Source organism: Alosa pseudoharengus, unplaced genomic scaffold, assembly GCF_046254945.1.
Source record: "Alosa pseudoharengus isolate Yale_2024_CS ecotype anadromous, Long Island Sound unplaced genomic scaffold, YU_APseudo_1.1 YU_APseudo_1.1_scf_6, whole genome shotgun sequence".
In the NCBI taxonomy this organism is placed as follows: domain Eukaryota; kingdom Metazoa; phylum Chordata; class Actinopteri; order Clupeiformes; family Clupeidae; genus Alosa; species Alosa pseudoharengus.
The window spans coordinates 26,500,635-26,521,805 of NW_027468848.1; the positions used below are offsets into that span (position 1 = coordinate 26,500,635).

Genomic DNA, 21,171 nt, shown 5'->3' on the forward strand with positions numbered 1-21,171 from the left:
GTATGGAGTGTATAATGGGGGGGGGGGACAGACAGAGAGAGGATGAAAGAGAGAGATAATCGGTCTGTTTCTATGTGTGTGCCTAGTGTCGAATGTGACTTTGCAGGGTGGTGGGGGAAGGAAGTGGATCTCAGGACATTATAGCCTGACGTGCTTCAAGCGGTCTATTTGTTTGTGCAGTGATCACCCCTATTGGATTGATAATCAGGCATGTATGGTCATTACACCAGTCAGAAACAGTGTCGAATTCAGACCATATCTGATCGTATCGGGTGGCTATAATTAGGACATTTCCTCTCAGTGAATATATGCAGGGCTCCACTCAGTTGCCAGGGTGTGTGAGTTCTCACAGGTCTTAGAGAAGCAGACGTACTCCTGTTAGACATCATTAAAGTCCGATAACATTCTCTTCCTCATTGTTTGATTGGTCCCCTTGAAATGGACACCAAAAGAAAGACGAGACACACTCGAGTACAGTTTTGAAATTTAAAATGAGCTCCTTCAATTAAATTGGTGCCAGTGGTAAAAAAAATGATTGCTATGTTGTTCTAAACCACATTATTTTCAATTTTCACTAGGTTGTGTGCAGGCTTACTGGCTGTTTTTAATCACATTCACACATTTTACGGTCTGAGGTCTTTTTACAGAGTATAATTCTGCCTATTATATTTACAAATTTATGTTAACATGCACTTGAAGGAATCTAAAGGTTGCAAATAGTCTGAATGAGACCTATTTGTTCAGCTTCATGTGTTCTGCAGATTCACAGCGTGGCAAGTCATTCATGAAAGCATTTATGGTATATCTCAATACATCTTATACATTACCTTTCCAAAGCTGTGACCATATAATTTATGACCCGCTGTTCTTTTCTGCTCTCAAATTTTTATTAGTCATATTTTTTTCCCTTTCTGTGGTCATGGTTATGAAAGCAAAAGAGAAATCACCGAAAAGCCTAACTCTTTCTTTTTAATCAGGTACAGAAATGAAATATGCACAATGTACACAAATGAATTAAATATAAGTTAAATGGATTGTAAAATATTTCAATGGTGTAGAGACGGATGTGGTATAATTAAATGTGAATTAAGATAATGAGTTTTGCTTTTGGTCTCTAATTTCTGCCTGTGGCCTGATATGACCATGCACAAACGTTTTCAAATTTTGCCCTTGATCTTTTCAAACCTGCCTTTGTGTACAATATCAAATCCCATCACTCTTCCTCTTCCCCTACCTCCTCCTCTTCCTTCCCTCAGAACATCAATCCATCTACATCGGTGTGCCGATCCCTCGAGGGTACAGACGCAAGCGCCGGCGAAGACGCTCCATGTCCAGCCGAGACTCGGGGGACGTGGAGCGAGACAGGCGGTATGAGCACCATCACAGACATCACGAGCACCACGACCTGGACCGGTACGACATCGAGGCTGGGGGCCTGGACCCTCCCGAACACAGCCTGCCCCCTGACATCAACAGGACAAGTGAGTGTCTCAGACCAACCAGGCTGTCCAAGCAGCCGGCCCTCAGTCTCTGTGCTCTATGGGTAGTGCTGACTGTAACAGGGTGTAATCACAGTAAAGACAGTCCAGCCATCACCCTGAGGACTGGAGATGATACACGAGGAGCTAGCCTGTGACAGCCCTTTTAGCTAAGGCTAAGGGGGCTCTCCTATATGTCCTCTGTGTTGTAATCGATAAAGCAGAGTGCCCTTAAGGGCATAACAATGTGTGTGAAAAAGACAGTGTGTAGTGTGTAATAGAGAAGTCTATGTGTGATCAATTTGTTCACAATCAATTGGTCACAATCAATCGGTCAATCAATATATGTGTGTGTATATAAATATATATTTCTAGCTTATAATTAGTCTCTGCGGCCTGTTTATCACATAGTGTATTACATACTGTATTAGGGGCAGCCGTGGCCTATTGGTTAGCACTTCGGACCTGTGTGGGTTGCCGGTTCGAACCCCGACCAGTAGGCACTTGAGCAAGGCACCTAACCCCTCACTGCTCCCCAAGCGCCGCTGTTGTTGCAGGCAGCTCACTGCGCCGGGATTAGTGTGTGCTTCACCTCACTGTGCATACACTGTGTGCTGTGTGTTCACTAATTCACGGATTGGGATAAATGCAATAAAATTGGGATAAACGGACCAAATTTCCCTCACGGGATCAAAAGAGTATATATACTTATACTTATACTTATACTTATATATACATAGTATGGAAGTGTGTCTATGTATGTGTGTGTGTGTGTGTGTGTGTGTGTGTGTGTGTGTGTGTGTGTGTGTGTGTGTGTTTGTGTGTGTGTCTTTGTGCTTTGTGCTTTGTGCCTGGCATGAAAGAGAAAGTTAGAGAGAGAGAGAGAGAGAGAGAGAGAGAGTGAGAGCAAAAAAGCAAAAGAGAATGAGCTACTTTCTGGTTCCTCTGTTAGTGAGTGTATGTCTGTGTGTTTGTGTGCGCATGTGTGTGTGTGTATGTGTGTGTGTGTGTGTGTGTGTGTGTGTGTGTGTGTGTGTGTGTGTGTGTGTGTGTGTGTGTGTGTGTGTGTGTGTGTGCTGTGTAGGGTATATGAAGACTGTGCAGTGTAATTTAATAAGACCACTACCACAATTGAACATTGCAGCAGATAAAGCAGTATATCCATTAAAGGAAAAGTAATACATTTATAATTTGAGAATGAGTTGAAGGAAAGATTAAGATGAAAGCTGTGGAAGTAAATGAAACTCAAATGACAGGATCAAGACTAACAGAAACCATGGACATGAAAGGGCTTCCCTGCTGGTGCGATATCCTTGTTAACATTAAGTAGCTGGTAAAGGGAGGCACTGACAATGAAACAATACATTGAATTTCAAAGTAATGTAGGGATTGGTTGGATGAACCTTTTGTATGTGTGTGTGTGTGTGTGTGTGTGTGTGTGTGTGTGTGTGTGTGTGTCTGTCTGTCTGTCTGTCTGTCTGTCTGTCTGTCTGTCTGTCTGTCTGTCTGTCTGTGTGTGTTGTGTACAGGGTGTCATGGCAGTGTCCTTAAAATACTTAGAAAACAAGTAAGTATTTTGAGGACACTGTAGTTTTAACCATGTCCTATCTGCCTGCATAACTAATCTGACAAGTTGACCACCAAGCCCTTTGTGGTCAGTGTGTGCACACAGACAAAAAAACACGAGGCATCCATTTCCCAGGTCCCACATCAATAGAGCAAATCAATACCATCCTTCATATCCAACATATCTGCATCTACCCGTGCTGCGAATTATAAAGCCATTGCCAACGAGTTAGCAGCCAAAACAACAAAATATGTCACATAAATGTGTTCTCATGCTGATTTACAGAGACAGTTTTAAATCAAAATGACCTAAAAGTCAAATACATGTTTGCATTTAAATGCACAGCACGTACAGTACACACATGTTTATGATGATTAGTTAATATTAGGTAAAGCCTCTGCACTCAGGGTGCGATTCTGTCATAGTGTGCTCATAGCATGTTTTTGTTTGAAAATTGAGATCAACGGTTTAGTTGCTCTTTATTTCAAACAAGCCCTTCTTTTGTTTTATGTGGTTTTGTGGTGTGGCGGCCTGGGAGAGTTGGTGGTGCATTATTGAAAGGTCACAGCATTCAGCATTGAATTATCTGCTGAAAAGCCGGGCCCTGGAGTGGTCCTACTTGGCTGGCCTGGAAATATCGTGCTGTCCATGGCCTGTGGCTGTGTGCTGTGTGTGTGTGACCCGATCAGTGGAACTCACACCACTCATTTGGAGGTCCCCGTAAGAGAAGCTCACAGGAGGATGCACCGTTTCATTCGACAGCACGGAGGTAGAGATATGAAAACAGTCTGTTAAAAGATCCACACAATTGTTCTTTTGTTTTTTTAACCAACACAAATGCAGCAGTACAATTGCTTATATTGTGAAAACAGAAAAGGATAAACCATGTCTGTCAAATTGCCTGTGCATCAATATCAATTTGTTTTTTGTCAATTTGCTACGTCTGAGACAAATTCTGTCTTGCACGCTTCTGTTAAAAGTGAGTTGCAAATGAGTTTCAAGGAGAAGGCCAACCTGTTTTCCTCGTCATGGTGCAATTAAGCTGGAGGAGGCATTATCTCCTTTGCTCCACTGAGGTGTCTGTCTGTCTGCTTGTCGATTCTGATTCCCTGCTCCCTCTTGGCTTCCCTGAGCCCTTGAGCCTTGAAAAGCGTTAGAGCGCTTGTGGTTCAGATTTGTATGGGGATGAGGAGGAGGCGGAATCAAATGCAAATAAACCACTCCTCTCCCATTTGTGATCAAAATGCTCGAGAGTCTAGGGCCCACAGCAGGCTCATGGTTAGAATGCAAAGAAATTACTGTGATCTGCAATAATCTAAATGCACTGACCAAATGAACAAAATTAATGTTTTTTTTTCAACTGAAACTGAAATAATGTTGAGGAGAGATTTATGCTTATGTTTTTGCAAAATGACTTAAAGTCAAGGACACTGTTACAAATTGAAAGCGTTATTCCGAAGCTTAAGTCTTTATGCTGGCTTCCATTCCGTCCTTAGTGCTGCTTTATAAAGCACTAAATAGGACAGGATCAAATAACCACTTAGATGTTTCAAGAGTATACACCCACTCTCTCAGAACACTGGAGATAAATCAATGTCTTCTGTCAGAACTAAGCATGGTGAAGTAGCATTCAGCTGCTATGCTACTGAGCTCTGAAGCCAACTTCCTGATGAGATCAAGGGTGCTCCCAAAGTTTCAAATCTAGACAACAGATTCAACTCTTCTCAGATGCCTTTTCTTAACTGATCAATTCCACCCAACTTTTTATGTCATTTTTTTGTTCAGTTAGTTTTTCTGTGTTCTTGAAGCTTCTATTTAATCTTTTATTTTTCCATGAATTTTGAATTACCAACGTGGATGAATTGTGCCATATAAATAATAACCTATCCTTGACTTGTCAACAAACAGTGCAAAGCTTACATTCTGTGAAGGTCAGTCCGATGGAACTTTTACTTTTCCAGCGATGTCTGAGGTTTGGTGCTAAATCACAAAGCGTATATCAATTTCACCTCAATTTCACCTCAGCCGATGTAAATGTATTCACCTTTGGAAAGTGCATTTTATTCACAGGATAACAGTCATTGTGTTTCACAAAGCATGTACTGGCCAAACAGACAAACGTATGTACCTGTGTGTGTGTTCTTGCAGTGTCCCCTGCGGCTGAGCGTCTTCGCTACATCCTGGGCGATGACGATGACATGCCCACACCGACCCTGTTCACAGAGATGGACACGCTGCAGCATGAGGGGGACGAGCTGGAGTGGAAGGAGTCGGCCAGGTAGCCTCTCTCCTACGTCCCACCGCCCATTCCTCTGCTCCCTCATCCAGCCTGGCCATGCCCCATCAAGCACAGACAGAGACACAGACACAGACACAGACATATATCTGACCACTCACATGGGAATTGACCACACATCACACGTGCATTCTATTTTACTTTACCGAGTTAAACAAAAGTCTGTTAACACATGGACACACTGGTCAATATGGATGAATACAACCACAAAAATACCACAGATAGGCACACACACACACACACACACACACACACACACACACACACACACACACAAACACACAAGGACATTCAAGGACCCATAGAAACTTATACCCAACAGTGTCAGTAAATCTTGGACATCCTCTGACGTCATACTCTCCTCCCTGTACCTGTCTTCTAGGTGGGTGAAGTTTGAGGAGAAGGTGGAGGAGGGTGGTGAGCGGTGGAGCAAGCCTCATGTGTCCACACTGTCCCTGCACAGCCTGTTTGAGCTGCGCACCTGTCTACAAACTGGCACTGTGCTACTTGACCTGGAGGGGTACTCTCTACCGCAGATAGTGGGTGAGTGACAGGGCAGAGTTAATTACTGTGCAAATGTAATGCCTTCAGAAAAAAGCTATGTTCTAAAGTAGTGTCAGTAGGGTCTCCCATGTTAGGTTTTCCACACAGTCTAGTGAAAAGTGTTCTTCATGTCTGTGTATGGGCAATCAGAGATTGACCTGATAGCCAAAGAAAGAACTCAGGCAGGTTGTAAAAAGAAACCAAATAAAGCAGCTGTCTACTAAAACCAGTTTGAGGGAACATTTGAGACACACTAGCTTAGAGTTTTAGTATTTTTCCTGAGGCCATGCCATATAGCTCTGCACAGACATTAATATACAGAAATATGATACTAAACTTCCAATGAAAAGTTTTTAACAAAGCATGAAAAGTTTTGTGCTGATTAAATAATTTGCAATGAGAATAATTTCTCCAAAGATTGTTTTCACACTTGGTTGAAGCGGAAAGCATAAGTATTTATCAATTTGTCTCCTCTAAGGGTGGGTGAAGCAAAAATCATTTATTTATTGCTCTGTTGGATTGGAGAGGATTAGAAGTCATCCATATAATTTTAATGAATGGTCACGACAATGGTACAAATGGCTTCTTTTCCAGATGACATTATCGAGAGACAGATCGAAGAGGGGATGATTGGTCCAGAACTGCGGGATAAGATCAGTTTCGTCCTGCTGCGGAAGCACAGGCATCAGACCAAGAAGCCTATCCACCGCTCCCTGGCAGACATCGGCAAATCAGGCGGCGGTAGTGCCGGCAGTGAGTGCTGCTCATGACCTTTCCACCCTCTCCCCAGACACCTTGCGTCTTAAGACACTACCCGCTTGCACTGGCCGCTTAGGTCAGTTTCCTGGATTTGATTTGCATGATGCGGTTGAGTGGAAGAATGGCAGCGGTGGTGTGAGTGAGTGAATGTCTCTTCTCGAGCGTGACCCTCTTTGAGTTGTCTCTGTCCACTGTAGCGTAACAAGTCGCCTAGCGCACGGCTAGCCATTCACTCTGTCCACCTCGCTCCCTTTTTCCAGACCGCAGTCCAAACCGCGCCCCACCCGCGGGAGCAAACTTTAACCGCTCCACAGAAGACCTGCGCTCCAAACAGGCAGGCAACTATGGCCGTCTGCGTGAGTCTCCACCCTTCCCTTATTCTTCTCTTGCTCTCCCCGGCACTCACTCTACCACCCACTCACTCCCTGGCCTTCATGGCACTCTAACACATTTCCTCATCCCATTTGTCCCAAATTATATTTTGTGTTTGAACAATTCTTACACCAGTGTGATTATTGATTGAATTATCAATGAATTGATAAATGAATTGATTGTTATTCATTGTATGCTACTTAAGACTCTGCAATACTCTGCTGAAAGCTGCAATGCTCTGTCTGATACAGTTCACAGAGTATCTTTCATATAACTACGCCCACAAACTTGTATTTCCACTGGCGAAAAAATGTTCCACAATGTTTCAATTGTATATTTGTTCCAATTATCATTACAACATTTTATGAAATTCATGTAGGAGGAGGCTTTACATTGAGGTATGCCTGCATTTTGTATTACAGGTCATGCCCAAAGTCGCAGTATGAATGATATTGCTGATACACCAAGCACAGACCAGGTAAGCACGGCCGGAGCAACCTTATTGTTTTCACTTAATCATTCTCCTGGACCGCCTTTCACCATGCAGTTGTGCAGAGGGCTGAAATGTTGCCATGGCTTTGGGAAGTTTGTTCCATATGATATTTACACTGACAATTATTTGTACTGCTTCAGGGTTTGTTTTCTCCCATCCACAGTTTCCATGGCAACCAGTATTGGTTTTTGGTTAAGTGAAGTGGTATGTTGTCAGAACATCAAGCCTGGGTTTTTGTTAGTGCCGTACCAATATCTAGGAGAGTGATGTTGACCTTTTAGGACAATATTTTGCTATGTTTAGGGTTTAAAGAGGGAAAAAAAGATCAAAGAGACAATAGATCAACGAGACAAAGATATTTTTATACAAAAATAGCAAATTACAAAAATAGCAAATTACTACTATGACGATTGCTATTATTTGTACATAAAGGCAAGAGCCAGATCAAAGCCTGAGGACTGAATACTGATAATGATAATAATGCTAATGCACTTGTTGCATGCTTACATTCACTTAAAGCCTAAAAGCATTAACATCCCTGTCAGTCTACACGTCTTTATTGATGCATAGAGTTTTGCATGTTGTGTATGTCCTGTATGGAGTTTGTGTGTGTACGTGTTTGTGAATGTGCGTGTGTGTGCGTGCGTGTGTGTGTGTGTGCACTGCTGGCTTGTGATCTGGTTGGGAGGGGTTTGTCTGGGTCAACATTGAGCTGCCACTATAAACAGGTCCTCGTGCCTCGCTCTCACATGCAGACTCGCAGGCCATCTCTGAGGACATGCACTGGCATCATTATATGGTGCCAACACCTGTACTCGTCTACACAGTCATTTTTTGACCAGCCAGTGGCCCATAGACAAGCAGGGTCATGGTACAGTTACAGCATTCAGGACTGACTGAGATGATTTTGAGATTTTGCATTATAATCATTTATCCTCACTCTCTTGGCCTTAAATGTAATTTTGAATGCAATGCATTGTAAAGTTCTGACGGAACTCTCCATGTGATGGTCATACATTAGCTGCCTGGTGCTTTTTGCAAGGTCTGTGAGTCTGTTACACATCATGTAGAATTATCAAGATAATGATCTTAGTAATGAGGACATTATTTTGACTACATCTTTCAAACCTATGTTGGACACACTGCCAGCTATGATGTTTTAGCATGAGGCAAACCTGAGACTTAGATCTTTAAATTTGATTTATACACCGATGTGTGCTACATAATCTCAGTCTTATCCCTAGTTTTACATCCACTATCTAAGTGTCCAACAATGAGCAACCTGCTGTAGACCTTACACAGAGAACAAAGTATTCTCTGTTGTGACACTATCTATGTGTGAAGAGACTAAACACACAGGATATCATTTGATATAGGTCAGGTTAGCTGTGCTATATGGAATCCCCTGTGTAATAAGACCCAAAGTAAATAATATATATCTGTGATATATTGCTTCCTAGAAGGATGTTCCTCATGATATGATGGGAATGGGATGGGATTTTGGAATGGAGGATACATGGCTCCAGTTGGACTTGTTTCTTTATGCCTTTTGGTCATAATGTATTTCCCTGGATTCTCCCCTTCTTTGCGCAGCTGAAGAACAAATTCATCAAAAAGATCCCCCGAGATGCAGAGGCATCCAATGTCCTGATTGGAGAAGTTGACTTCCTGGACAAACCCTTTGTGGCCTTTGTACGTTTGGCTCAGGCAACCACACTCGGAGGACTGACTGAGGTCCCCGTGCCCACTAGGTTAATGTCCACCCTCACCATTTTCTCTTATTCATTCATATTACATTACCCTTATGGAATATACATTGAGCAAAGTAAAAGTACAGACAGTAAGGTTTAGGAGAGGCCTAATTAATATTTATGTTTCTCTGTTTTCAACCAAGGTTCTTATTTGTTCTCCTGGGACCTCATGGCAAAGCCAAGTCCTATAATGAGATTGGCCGAGCCATCGCCACCCTGATGGTAGATGATGTGAGTATTCAGGATCACTCCTCCATGAGAATGAAAATGTGAAAATCCTCTTGAAATTTAAAAACGCATTTGTTGTGTGTGATTGAGCGGATAAGAAGGACTATTACAAATCACATGAATGTATTCTTGTGCATGTTCACCTTTCTGCATCTATGTTTTTGTTTCCTTACAGCTCTTCAGTGATGTCGCATACAAAGCCAGGGATCGGGAGGATCTCATCGCCGGCATCGATGAGTTCTTGGACGAGGTCATCGTCTTGCCACCTGGGGAATGGGACCCCAAAATCCGCATTGAGCCCCCCAAGAAAGTGCCCTCAGCTGACAAAAGGTACAGTATGCTCGAGTCTTAATGGTGAGAGCCTTTGTTTTGGCTGGGACATTTCATGCCACATTTGAGATTGTGATTCCCTATTCATGTTTACCGTAAATTCATGCGTGCGTGTGTGTGTGTGTGTGTGTGTGTGACAGGAAGTCAGTTTTCTCCCTGAACGAGCTTGGCCAGATGAATGGGGCGGCCGGTGGGGGAGGAGGCCACGGTGACGATGAGGAGATGCCCGCAGCGCATGAGCTTGGAGAGGAGCTGGCCTTCACTGGCAGGTACAGCACAGCAGTGAGGCGGATGTGTACAAATGATTAAAACTGTCTGATGACACAGGCCAAATGGTACAGTTAACCATGACCACAAATAACCAACCAGTGTTGGCTAGAAAGTATGTGGAGCTAAATAGATAACTTATTTTCTGATGATAGAACAATAAATCAATATATAATAAGAGGTGAGAGATAAATGGTTCTGGCTCTGGACTTAGAATTTTTGTCAGTTTTTCCAAATTGATTATTTGGAGCAATAGAAAAGTTTTTCATTAAATCAGAGAGCTTATAATGCATATTCATATTCATATTAGCATTTGTCGGGCATTAGTCTATAAGTCTGATGCTGGGAGACTATTCTAAACACGTAGCCTATGATAAACAGATAACTGTTTGCCTGAGAGAACATAGACCAGCTCATTATCCTGCTTAGATGTCTTCCACCAGTACATTTTAATTATGGCTCTGCCTGAGCTAGCATATGTCTACACCCCACTGTCTGCTTCTGAAAACTTTTGCCCAGTTTGGATTGGACCAGTGCACCACCGGTATGGGAGAAATTTCACTCACAAACAAATAGACTTCAAACTAAAAAGATATTTAACCGGGTATTTGGACATAGCTAAATAGTGGCTAGCTTCACTGCTAGCGTATCCTCTCACAGTAATGCTATTTACCTTTGACATTTAACGTAGCATGTAGCAGTACGCTGACTGAATGAATTCTACTCCACAGATTCTGTGGTGGCCTGTTCTTAGACATCAAGCGTAAGGTTCCCTGGTTCCCTAGTGATTTATATGAGGGCTTTCATGTTCAGTCCATTTCTGCTGTCCTCTTCATCTACCTGGGCTGCATCACCAACGCAATCACCTTTGGTGGCCTCCTTGGAGATGCCACTGACAACTACCAGGTACACGTTTTGGTGCTAGTGGTCAATTAATCACATATTAGGCAAATGCTGATGAATGTCACCAATATATTAAGTTGAGACACACAGTGAGTTCTGTGTATTCTATTGGTTTGTATTTTCAGCATAGGCTGTTGGCTTCTTACCATTTTATTTGTGGACGTTTGTGATGTAGTGTCACTTAAGATAGCATAGCAGTGGCCCCAAAGATAGAATTTCTTTGACAACAATGTGTTTGTCCATCAGGGGGTGATGGAGAGTTTCCTGGGCACAGCTCTGGCCGGGACAGTATTCTGCCTGTTCAGTGGCCAGCCACTCATCATCCTCAGTTCCACAGGGCCCATCCTCATCTTTGAGAAACTGCTCTATGAATTCAGCAAGTGAGCGTCCCTCGCTCACCTCTTTCATGACTGCAAGGAAGCACATGCACCCTCACACACATGTACACTCTCACACACAAACAGACATATGCACGCGCGCGCACACACATACACACACACACACACACACACACACACACACACACACACACACACACACACACACACACACACACACACACACACACACACATACACACACACACACACACTTAAACAAAAATACACACTGTGTGAAGAGCACACAGAACATTCAAACCATCAAAACTCAGTAAAACCTCTTGGTGGAAATTTGAAGCATTGTCATTTTGATATTCAAACAAGCCCTTTTTAAACTCTTTACTTGTTTTCCACCTTTCACCCCCTCAACTAACAGGAGCAACAGCATTGACTACATGGAGCTGCGCCTGTGGATCGGCATACACTCCTGCGTGCAGTGCTTCTTCCTGGTGGCCACGGACGCCAGCTACATCATCAAGTACATGACACGCTTCACCGAGGAGGGATTCTCCAGCCTCATCTCCTTCATCTTCATTTCGGACGCAATCAAGAAGATGGTGGGCTCCTTCAAGTACTACCCCATCAACACAGACTTCAAGCCCGACTACGTCACCCAGTACAAGTGCGAGTGCATCGCCCCTGACCCGAGTGAGTCCATTCTTGGCAAATTGTTTAGAATTGCATGTAAGGGAAGATGGTGAGGGGAGAGGTGGGTGTTGTTAAATAATCTTCTGATCTTTTCATTTCTTACGTGACATTATACAGATTCATTCACTATGTTTTAAGTAATATATAACAAGGAAAGCATGAAATAAAATCAATGTGATGTGTAGGAATGACTGGATTCTTTATTTGACTGTTTTAACTGATATATTTCATTTTTGTTTCCGTTGCACAAAACCAATTCGGCTGCTGTCCGATGTGAGTATGAGTCGCTACCTGTATCAGTAGTTTTAACATTTTAATGGAATCACACTCATGTCATCACCAAGCCCAAGGCCTTCCTCCCTGACCCTCCTCCTCTTCCTCCTCCTCCCCCTTGTGGCTCTGTCTCTGCAGTGGCTTCACTGATGTTCTCTGCTGTAGTGCCAGTGCCAGACAACACTTCTGCTCTGTTTGGGGTAAGTGGCTGATTTCTATTGAGATACCACTATGCTGGAGGTTGGGTGTGTGTGGTGGTGTGTGAATGTGTGTGTGTGTGTGTGGGGGGGGGGGGGGTGTTGGAATGAGAAGCACCATCTTTCTTGTAATAATTGTGCTTTGAGCATCTCTAAAAGGATCACAGTGTAGACTAGAGTGATGCTGGGTATTTGTTTTGAATAAGAGGGTTGGGAGATAAGAGGGTTGGGAAATCCATAGACATTTTGAAATGGAGGCTCCCTCCATGGCTCCAACCATGTCCATGGTTGGTTTTTGTCCTTTCTCTTTTTATCTTTCTCTCTTTTTTCTCTTTGTCGTCTGTCAAACACGACCTTCCTTCACCTCCCACTCTACTTCTCCTCTTTGTACTTCTCTCTCTCTCGCTCTCTTTTGCTCTCTCTCTCGCTCTCTTTTGCTCTCACTCTCGCACACACTCTCTCTCTCTCTCTCTCTCTCGCTCTCGCTGTCCTCTCCTAGTTAAATATTACAGCTCTGGACTGGACGCAGCTCAGTAAGAAGGAGTGTGTGAAGTATGGAGGTGCTCTGGTGGGCAAGTCCTGCAAGTTCGTGCCCGACCTGGCTCTGATGTCCTTCATCCTCTTCTTTGGAACCTACTCCATGACTGTCTCCCTAAAGAAGTTCAAATTCAGCCGCTACTTCCCCACTGCGGTGAGGGATGGCAGCAAATAACAAAGGCCCAAATAGGAAGCTCTGCATGCAGTCTAACAAATATAGAAAGTAGAGTACATTGAATGAAGCTAGAACATATAGCAGTGAAAATGTAAGCCAAAACTCCTGCCTGTTCCTATACCAGTATATAATTTCCCGGCAAACCCTGCTTACCACTGGGCTTTGCACTTTGCACTAGATAAGGCTCCCAAAGACCTCTCTTCTCTTCTCTTCCCTTATTATCTCTCAAGTTCCCTCATTCCCAATGCTCTTAATAACAGTAGGGCATTTTCTGCCACTGAGTCTATTGAATGTTACAGAATGTGCATGATAATCTGCTTTTAATACCAGTAATTAATAATTAATTCAAGTGAATATCAAACTCTAACTTATATTTCCATAATTTCCATTTTTTGTGTGTGTGTGTGTGACTGGCATTATATCTGTGAATGTCCAGCTTCGCAAGCTCATCAGTGACTTCTCCATCTTCATGTCAATCATGACATTTGTGGGTCTTGATATGTTGATGGGGCTAAAGACTCCTAAACTAATTGTTCCCACTGAATTTAAGGTACTGTAAGCCTATTTCTAATATGTTATACAGTATTTTTAGTAATATTGTTAGAAGCTGCTGTATTATTGTATGTCTTTACTGGGACTGTCTCTATACAGCCCACCCGTCCAGGTCGCGGCTGGATTGTGTTACCTTTCGGAAAGAACCCCTGGTGGGTGTATGTGGCCAGCTTTGTTCCAGCACTCCTTGTCAGCATCCTGATTTTCATGGATCAACAAATCAGTGCTGTTATTGTCAATCGCAAGGAGAACAAACTCAAGGTACAATAGCCGTTATCATTAAGGTAGTCTGGTTCTGTTTCTAAATTATTTAAAACAAAAGAGTGTAGGGTTTCCAGGAAAAAAAGATGAAGTTAATGTTCTGGCACCCTCTTAGTATGACATTTAAAGGGGTTACACATGGCCGGCGATGTGACAGTCAAACGCAACGGTGGAATTTTGTTAATTGCTGCATAACACACAGTACTGGCGACGCGATCACAAATTCCGTGGAGATTCACTCACCATACACCTGTTTTCTATTATGACGTATCAAAATCGCCCTGAAAAATAGAAAGGGGCCGAGTAGAGTTATGCGACGGCGATGGTCGCCCCATTGTTCCACTTGCCGTTTGTACCATTCACTTCAATACATTCTATTCTATTTCGCTGGTCATCTGCCATAAATCATCGTTGCATCACCGGTCGTGTGTGAGTTTATATTTCTTTCTGTTTTTTTCCTTGATTACAGTGCATGAAACCAGAATAGCAACCACTTATTTAGCATAATAACCACCATATCTCCCTTAGCAACACCCTAGCAACCATCTCAATTACCCTAGCAGCCACCACCATAAAGTCAGCCTAGCAACCAGCATAGTAACCACTTTATTTGCATAGCAACGACCATATCTACTCTAGTAACAACCCAGCAACCATCTCAATTACCCGAGGAACAACTTACAGCAACCCCTACCGTAGTGTCAAACTAACAACCGCCATAGCAACTAACATGATTACCCTAGCAACCAGCATAATAACTTTTGTATTTAGTATAGCAACCACCATGTCTTCTATAGCAACAACATAGCAACCATCTCAATTACCCTAGCAACAACCTAGCAACCACAACCATAATATCAATCTAGCAATCACCATAGCAACCATCATGATTACCCTAGCAAGCAGCATAGAAACCACTGTATTTAGTATAGCAACCACCATGTCTACCCTAGCAACATCCTAGCAAACATCTCAATTACCTTAGCAACAATCTAGCAACCACTACCAAAATGTCCTTATATATGATATTTTGCGTACCATTTTTTGCATTTTCATGCACTGGTAATTCCTTGGAATTGCATTTCTAGTTAACTTTTTTGCGTTCTCTCCTCATCTCGCAGAAAGGGTGTGGCTATCACTTGGACCTGTTGTGTGTGGGTATACTGATGGCAGTCTGTTCCTTCTTGGGACTGCCCTGGTACGTAGCTGCCACTGTCATCTCCATTGCCCACATAGACTCCCTTAAGATGGAGAGCGAGTCCAGCGCACCTGGAGAGCAGCCCCAGTTCCTGGGGGTGAGGTGAGTGAACTGAGAGAAAGAGAGAGAGAGAGAGAGAGAGAGAGAGAGAGAGAGAGTTTATGAAGAAAAGAGGTAACAAAATCAGTGATTTATGTAACTCTGTCTTGGCTTTCTTCTTGTTTTTCTTGAAATGCAGAGAACAGAGAGTGACTGGGATTCTTGTGTTTGTTCTCACCGGAGTGTCCATCTTCCTGGCCCCTATACTTCAGGTGAGAGATGAATCTTGCAGCATGATACCCGGGGGTCCTAGTACGATATGAGGGGTTTAGTTTGAAGGCGTAGTCTTGAACATGAATCGTGTCAGATTATAAGAATACAGCATTTCTCATACATGTTTATTTAATTATGTATGTTGCATCACTGACATGTGAGTTTTAGTTAATTTCTTTCTTTCTGCACAGTACATCCCAATGCCAGTACTTTATGGAGTTTTCCTCTACATGGGAGTGGCCTCGCTCAGTGGAATTCAGGTAATGCGGCATGCTCCATCCATGCAAATGCAGTAGGGCAATTCCATGGAAAATTACGTTTTTTGTAACATCCATAATGCCAATAAAATGTGATGGTATGGTTTGATGTGAATGATTACCTGAAATTTGACCATTTGCTATTTTTGGCTGAAGAATGTACATGAGAAAAAATGCACAAAAAATAAATGTTATCATTCACATCATACAAATGCCAAGGCATTTCGCTGGTGTTATGGATGTGACAAAAAGTCCATTTTCTGTGGAATTGCCCAGTAACAAAGTTAAGCTAAAATATTTCCACATTGGCTCAAAATAAATATGTCTATTTCAGTGGTCCCCAAACTTTCCATGGCAGGTCTTAGATATAAGACTAAATTATTATATATATATATATAATAGGCTACAAAATAGGTTAATTACAGGCTAGTATGCTGTAAGAGCACTGTCATACTTAAATTGACCAGTAGTCGGGTGTTTATGGCTTTCATTCCATTTCTTTCCATTTCACACCTTCAATTCATGTGGCCACCACCTACTAAGCAAGTCTGAGCTCCCCGGGAGGCATGACCCACACCTTGGGAACCACTGGTCTATTTCAAGGTTACCATGTCCCAAAAGAATATTGAGAAATGCAGCCATTACATTTATGAGGGCTTCTGTTTTTTGTTTTGTAGTGAGTGATATTGTCTCTATTTTGTTTTGTAATGAGTGATACAGTAGTTAGCAGTCTTACCAATCAAATAATTGCTACAAAATGTTTCACTTTGAAATTCAGAGCGCATGGTGGGGCACTGATCGGACTGGATTTTAAACCTCTAATGACTCTTAAAGTCATGCACAATTCTGCCATTTGGTGCTTTGGGTGAGGATGTCAATGTTGACAGTTATTAGACAGTTTAGATTAGATTAGATTCAACTTTATTGTCATTGTGCAGAGTACAAGTACAGAGACAACGAAATGCAGTTTGTGTCTAACCAGAAGTGCAAAAAAGCAGAAAAGTGCAATGTGAAATACAAGTAGGTGGTGCATAGACATGACAAAAGATATTGTGCAGTGTAGACAGTAGTAAACAGTTGTTTTCAGAAGGTGGTTTAGAGTAGTATAAATTAAATATAAGCATGTGCAGTGTATTAGCAGTAATCTTATTAGAGCAGAATAAATATGGCTATGTAATATGAACAATGTATGAACAACATGTACAGATATGTGCAATGTAGTGACAGTTCATTTCAGCGAGAATCATGATCAAATAATTAACTTTCCTCTTGTACTTTCTTCATGTGGGAGTGAGCAGGTGATTTGTATGCTTCTGATGTCTGTGGCCCGCAATTTCAGGATGAATTCTTGTACTCTTGTCAGGCATGGTGAGAAGGGAGGCCGCTCAGTTTGGCAGTCCTAGCAGGTGTTTTCAGAGTCGCATTCCAGTAAATGTCAGTGGCCAAACAATTTGATGCCTCATTCAAGGAGAGACGGTCTAAATGAAGATTACTCAAAAACTGATGAGTAAGAAATAAGACCACTGAGAGCTATGATGAGGTCTCAAACGTAGTGACAATTACTGAGTAACTCCATTGTCGTTACAGAAGAAACTATTGAATTTGCGTAGTTTTCCTTTCCCAATCCCAATATGATACCAGATCCAAGGAGAGACAGTCTAATCGAAGATTACTTGATAACTGATTAATATGAAATACCACCACCGAGAGCTATAATGAGGTTTCAAAGTAGTGACTGAATACTGAATTGCTGCGTAACTTCACTGTCGTTCGTTACAGCAGAAACTACTGAACTTGTGTGTTTTTCCTTGCAGTTCTGGGACCGCATAAAATTATATCTGATGCCGTCCAAGCACCAGCCTGATTTCAGCTTTCTACGCCATGTGCCCCTGAGACGGATTCACCTCTTCACACTGATCCAGATCATATGCCTCATTGTCCTCTGGGTTCTCAAATCCACTTTTCTGGCCATTATCTTTCCTGTTATGGTAAATCATTGACGTGTGTGTGTGTGTATGTGTGTGTATGTGTGTGTGTGTGTGTGTGTGTCTCTGTGTGTGTGTGTGTGTGTGAGTGTGTGCATGCTATGTTCTAATTGCTACATATGCTGTGTAGACAGCCTTGGCTTATAGGGTTTGTGGAGGTGATGGGTGTTGCCCAAGGACGCCTGCTGCCCTATTTTCTTGCTGATTCTTTTGTAAAGGTTTCAAATGTCAAATCGTGAGAGCAACTAATGAAGCCCTGTGTGCTCATCTGTGGTAATTTGCATGCTCATCAGACATTTCTCTGAGAAAAAGAGAAGGGCCCTGTCTCCTTTGGAGGAGTTTACCGACCTTGTACAAAGGATATAATCTAAAGGGTCTCGTTTCACCGAAGAACCTTAGAAATTCACCATCACTGCTAAGTAGTTTCAGCTTTGCAGATGTTAAGCCAATATGAAATCTGATGAAGAACTAATGGAATGTTTGTTTTCTATTCTTAGATTCTTGGGCTGTTGTTGGTGCGTAAGATGCTGGACATGGTGTTCTCGCAGCATGACTTAGCTTGGATGGATGATCTCTTGCCTGAAAAAGAGAAGAAGAAGAAAGAGGATGAGAAGAAGACAACAAAAGACAAGAAGAAGTCAAGAGCGGATGACAGTGAGGACGAGGTAAGCGTGCTTTAGAGTGCTCGCCAGGGCCTCTGTTATCGCTCAAGTTAAGCTGCAGCAGCACCCCAAAGCACAACAGCACTGTTTTGTAAACACTCTGTGGGCCACAGCATTAACCCCTCAACAACACCCCTCATTTTGCCACATTTTGCATGTGAAAGCACACATTCTTGTACACACACACACACACACACAGACACACACACAGAGAGAGAGGGAGAGAGAGAGAGATGAAGACAAAGAAAGCCCCTGTTCTCAATTTTACACATAATGTACCACTACTGCCACCCATTGGACATCTTGTGAACCTTCGCTGCTTTCTGCCTCCTCAGGAGAAGTACCACCCGTACTCTAACTGCTCTCCCCCAGACTCCGACCTGGACCGCAGGTACTGTGTACTCAAACTCCATGTCCCCTACCGTGACCTCTTGCAGGCCCCAGATGACAACTCAGAGTGGGCAGCACACTGCCAGCCTGGCAATTATTACAATTATTGACACATTTCCCCTTCTGTTGCACTCGCCTGCTAATGTTTACTCTTATTCACACCCCAGTAATAATCTGTCCTGTAATACAAATACATTAACATTGTGGCTCGCTACCAACTTTTGATTCTCTGTAACACATTAAGTTGTGCCCATAAGTAGACTGTTAGACTTGCTTCAAGTATAATATGCCACATATTTATTACATAGTTACATATTTACAATAGAGTATTGGTTCTATAGAGACACAGCACAGTTCTAGTTTTATTATACGCAACCTGAGTGGACATTGTTTTTTCACTTTTACGTCTCTCACTCTGTTCCGTTGTCTTTCCCAGCATAATGCCCTTAATGTTCTCATCATCCACTTAAAAGCAATGCAGATAGAACTTTTTAAGCATCAGTAAGCTTGTCTGTAGACATTCTGTTGTTTAACAGTTATTTTTAAAGACTATCTGTAATGTTTTCCATTGTTTCTTGAAACATTTTCACACAAAAAAAATCCAAATCTACAGGTTTCTGTTTGAGAAAAAAAAAACATGGTTCATTTATTACGGGTGCTCACTAAATCTGTGAATCTACCACTGATGGTGCCTGACAGATATGAATCATAGATCTCATACAGTATGACACAGGACATAGGTCAATACGCTGACCTCCTTTTCAACAGCATGGTGCATGTGACCTCACGTGGCCAGACGGGCCCATTAAGCCCTTAACATCTGTAGAAAACTCATGTCATGCTGCTGCTCAAAAAGAAAACTAAATAAATAGAAATAAACAATTGTCCATGTAAACATTTGTATGAAAAGAGGTCATTTTGAAAATACGACTTTACACTTTGAGAAATGCATTTGCACAAGTCACCACTGGGATTTTTGGTTGTTTCTTTTTCCTCTGTGCGTGAATTAAATAATTCTGAACATTTTGATCACCACTTTTACACGTCTTCCCCATGGTACAGAGTATATACTGTTGTGTGGCATGTTTTGTTGTGTTCATTTTGTCATCTTTACCGCCTGTGAGTTTTAAGCCAATCCTCCATGCTCTCTCCTTTGGGTTGCTGTGCGTACACACACCTTAATTCACACCATGTAAATGTTGTCAGTGTGTGTGTACTTGGGCTTTGCTCTGTGTTGCTTCTTTCTGGTAGTATAGGGCATGGCTGGTGGTGTTCAGGTCTGCATTGCTTTTTAGTGGAATTGGTTCTAAACAGATATTAAGTTTAGAGGTCCCCCTACCACAATATTACTTTAAAGATTATATTTTGACCATCAGTATTGGATGAATTCTGTTGGACTATTACTAAGCAGTACTGAGTAGGACACGCATGCTGAATTGCACCCTACTCACCCTGAAAACACAACGTGTGCCAATCATTATCAATTCCACCGTACCCATATGACCAGATTGATTTCTTCTTTTGCATTTTTACCCCTGCCTTCTCCTCTTAACTCTTTTGTGGACTGTGTTGTGGCGATCGCTGTCTTCCCTGCTCTGCTCTCCTCCCCTTATTTGCCCCTTTCTCTCCCACTACCCCCCTCCCCATCCTGACCACCATGTCACTGGCTGGACCTTGTGCGTTCATAACCGTGACTTGCTGCTCCTCAGCATCACGCTGCACCTGAAGATCTCCTGCCCGTCTTCGCCGGCGGGGCCCATGAGCCGCGGCATGGCCTGTCCCGTGCCCCAGGTCAAGATCGAGATGGAGTCCGACTACGAGGACACGGACACGGACCCGCGGCACCGGGACATGAGCAGTGAGACAACGCTGTAGTTGTGCCGCCGGCGAGGCAAACAGACAAAGCCCCCCCCACCCCACCCGTGGGGCCCGCTGTCAGGAGAGTAAATGATTCTCCTCTGCTCCCACCAAAGCTCTGCAGACAGGACAATGCAAGGGAAATGGCCAAACACATTTGTCATGGACTCCCACTTCATGTTATACCGCAGATTTGAGATGGATGCCGTGTATAAGACCTGTGTCCAAAATTCAAACTTTGATCCGGTATTATTAAGTATTACCAAACCTTTGTACTCAGTAACCGAATGCACTATGTTCAGTCTTAAACCACATAATGCCACTGAGATCCGTATGAAATAGTTGATGAGCAGAGGGAGTTTTTAACTGTATGTACTGTAAATGAGAAAATATAATGTGCAAATCTACCTACAAGTTTATCTCTATATTTATTCAAATAAGTAGTATGTGGAGAACAAAAAGAATGATCAGAGGGATTCCATGTCTTTAAAAATTATTGG

The 21,171-nt window shown here is 42.6% G+C and overlaps 1 protein-coding gene across 1 annotated transcript; it reads left to right on the plus strand.

Annotated features, from left to right (window-relative positions):
* Positions 1-1,312: 1,312 nt before the first annotated feature.
* slc4a5a (solute carrier family 4 member 5a) lies at positions 1,313-21,116 on the plus strand. Its single transcript, XM_076270982.1, has 24 exons — positions 1,313-1,481; positions 5,194-5,323; positions 5,724-5,884; positions 6,479-6,637; positions 6,904-6,999; positions 7,438-7,493; positions 9,102-9,259; positions 9,403-9,490; positions 9,663-9,817; positions 9,958-10,086; positions 10,816-10,990; positions 11,234-11,367; positions 11,744-12,015; positions 12,454-12,488; positions 12,985-13,176; positions 13,634-13,747; positions 13,849-14,010; positions 15,132-15,310; positions 15,447-15,519; positions 15,712-15,780; positions 17,592-17,765; positions 18,260-18,427; positions 18,760-18,815; positions 20,524-21,116. The coding sequence occupies exons 1-24, from the start codon at positions 1,328-1,330 to the stop codon at positions 20,687-20,689; spliced, it is 3,255 nt and encodes a 1,084-aa protein (XP_076127097.1). The 5' UTR covers positions 1,313-1,327; the 3' UTR covers positions 20,690-21,116.
* The last annotated feature ends 55 nt before the right edge of the window (positions 21,117-21,171 follow it).

Excerpts from the sequence above, each read along its gene's own strand:
- slc4a5a (XM_076270982.1), top strand. The coding sequence starts at position 1,328 with ATGTCCAGCCGAGACTCGGGGGACGTGGAGCGAGACAGGCGGTATGAG. Across the intron at positions 12,489-12,984 it reads ACACTTCTGCTCTGTTTGGG|TTAAATATTACAGCTCTGGA; the intron begins GTAAGTGGCTGA and ends GTCCTCTCCTAG. Across the intron at positions 18,428-18,759 it reads CGGATGACAGTGAGGACGAG|GAGAAGTACCACCCGTACTC; the intron begins GTAAGCGTGCTT and ends CTGCCTCCTCAG.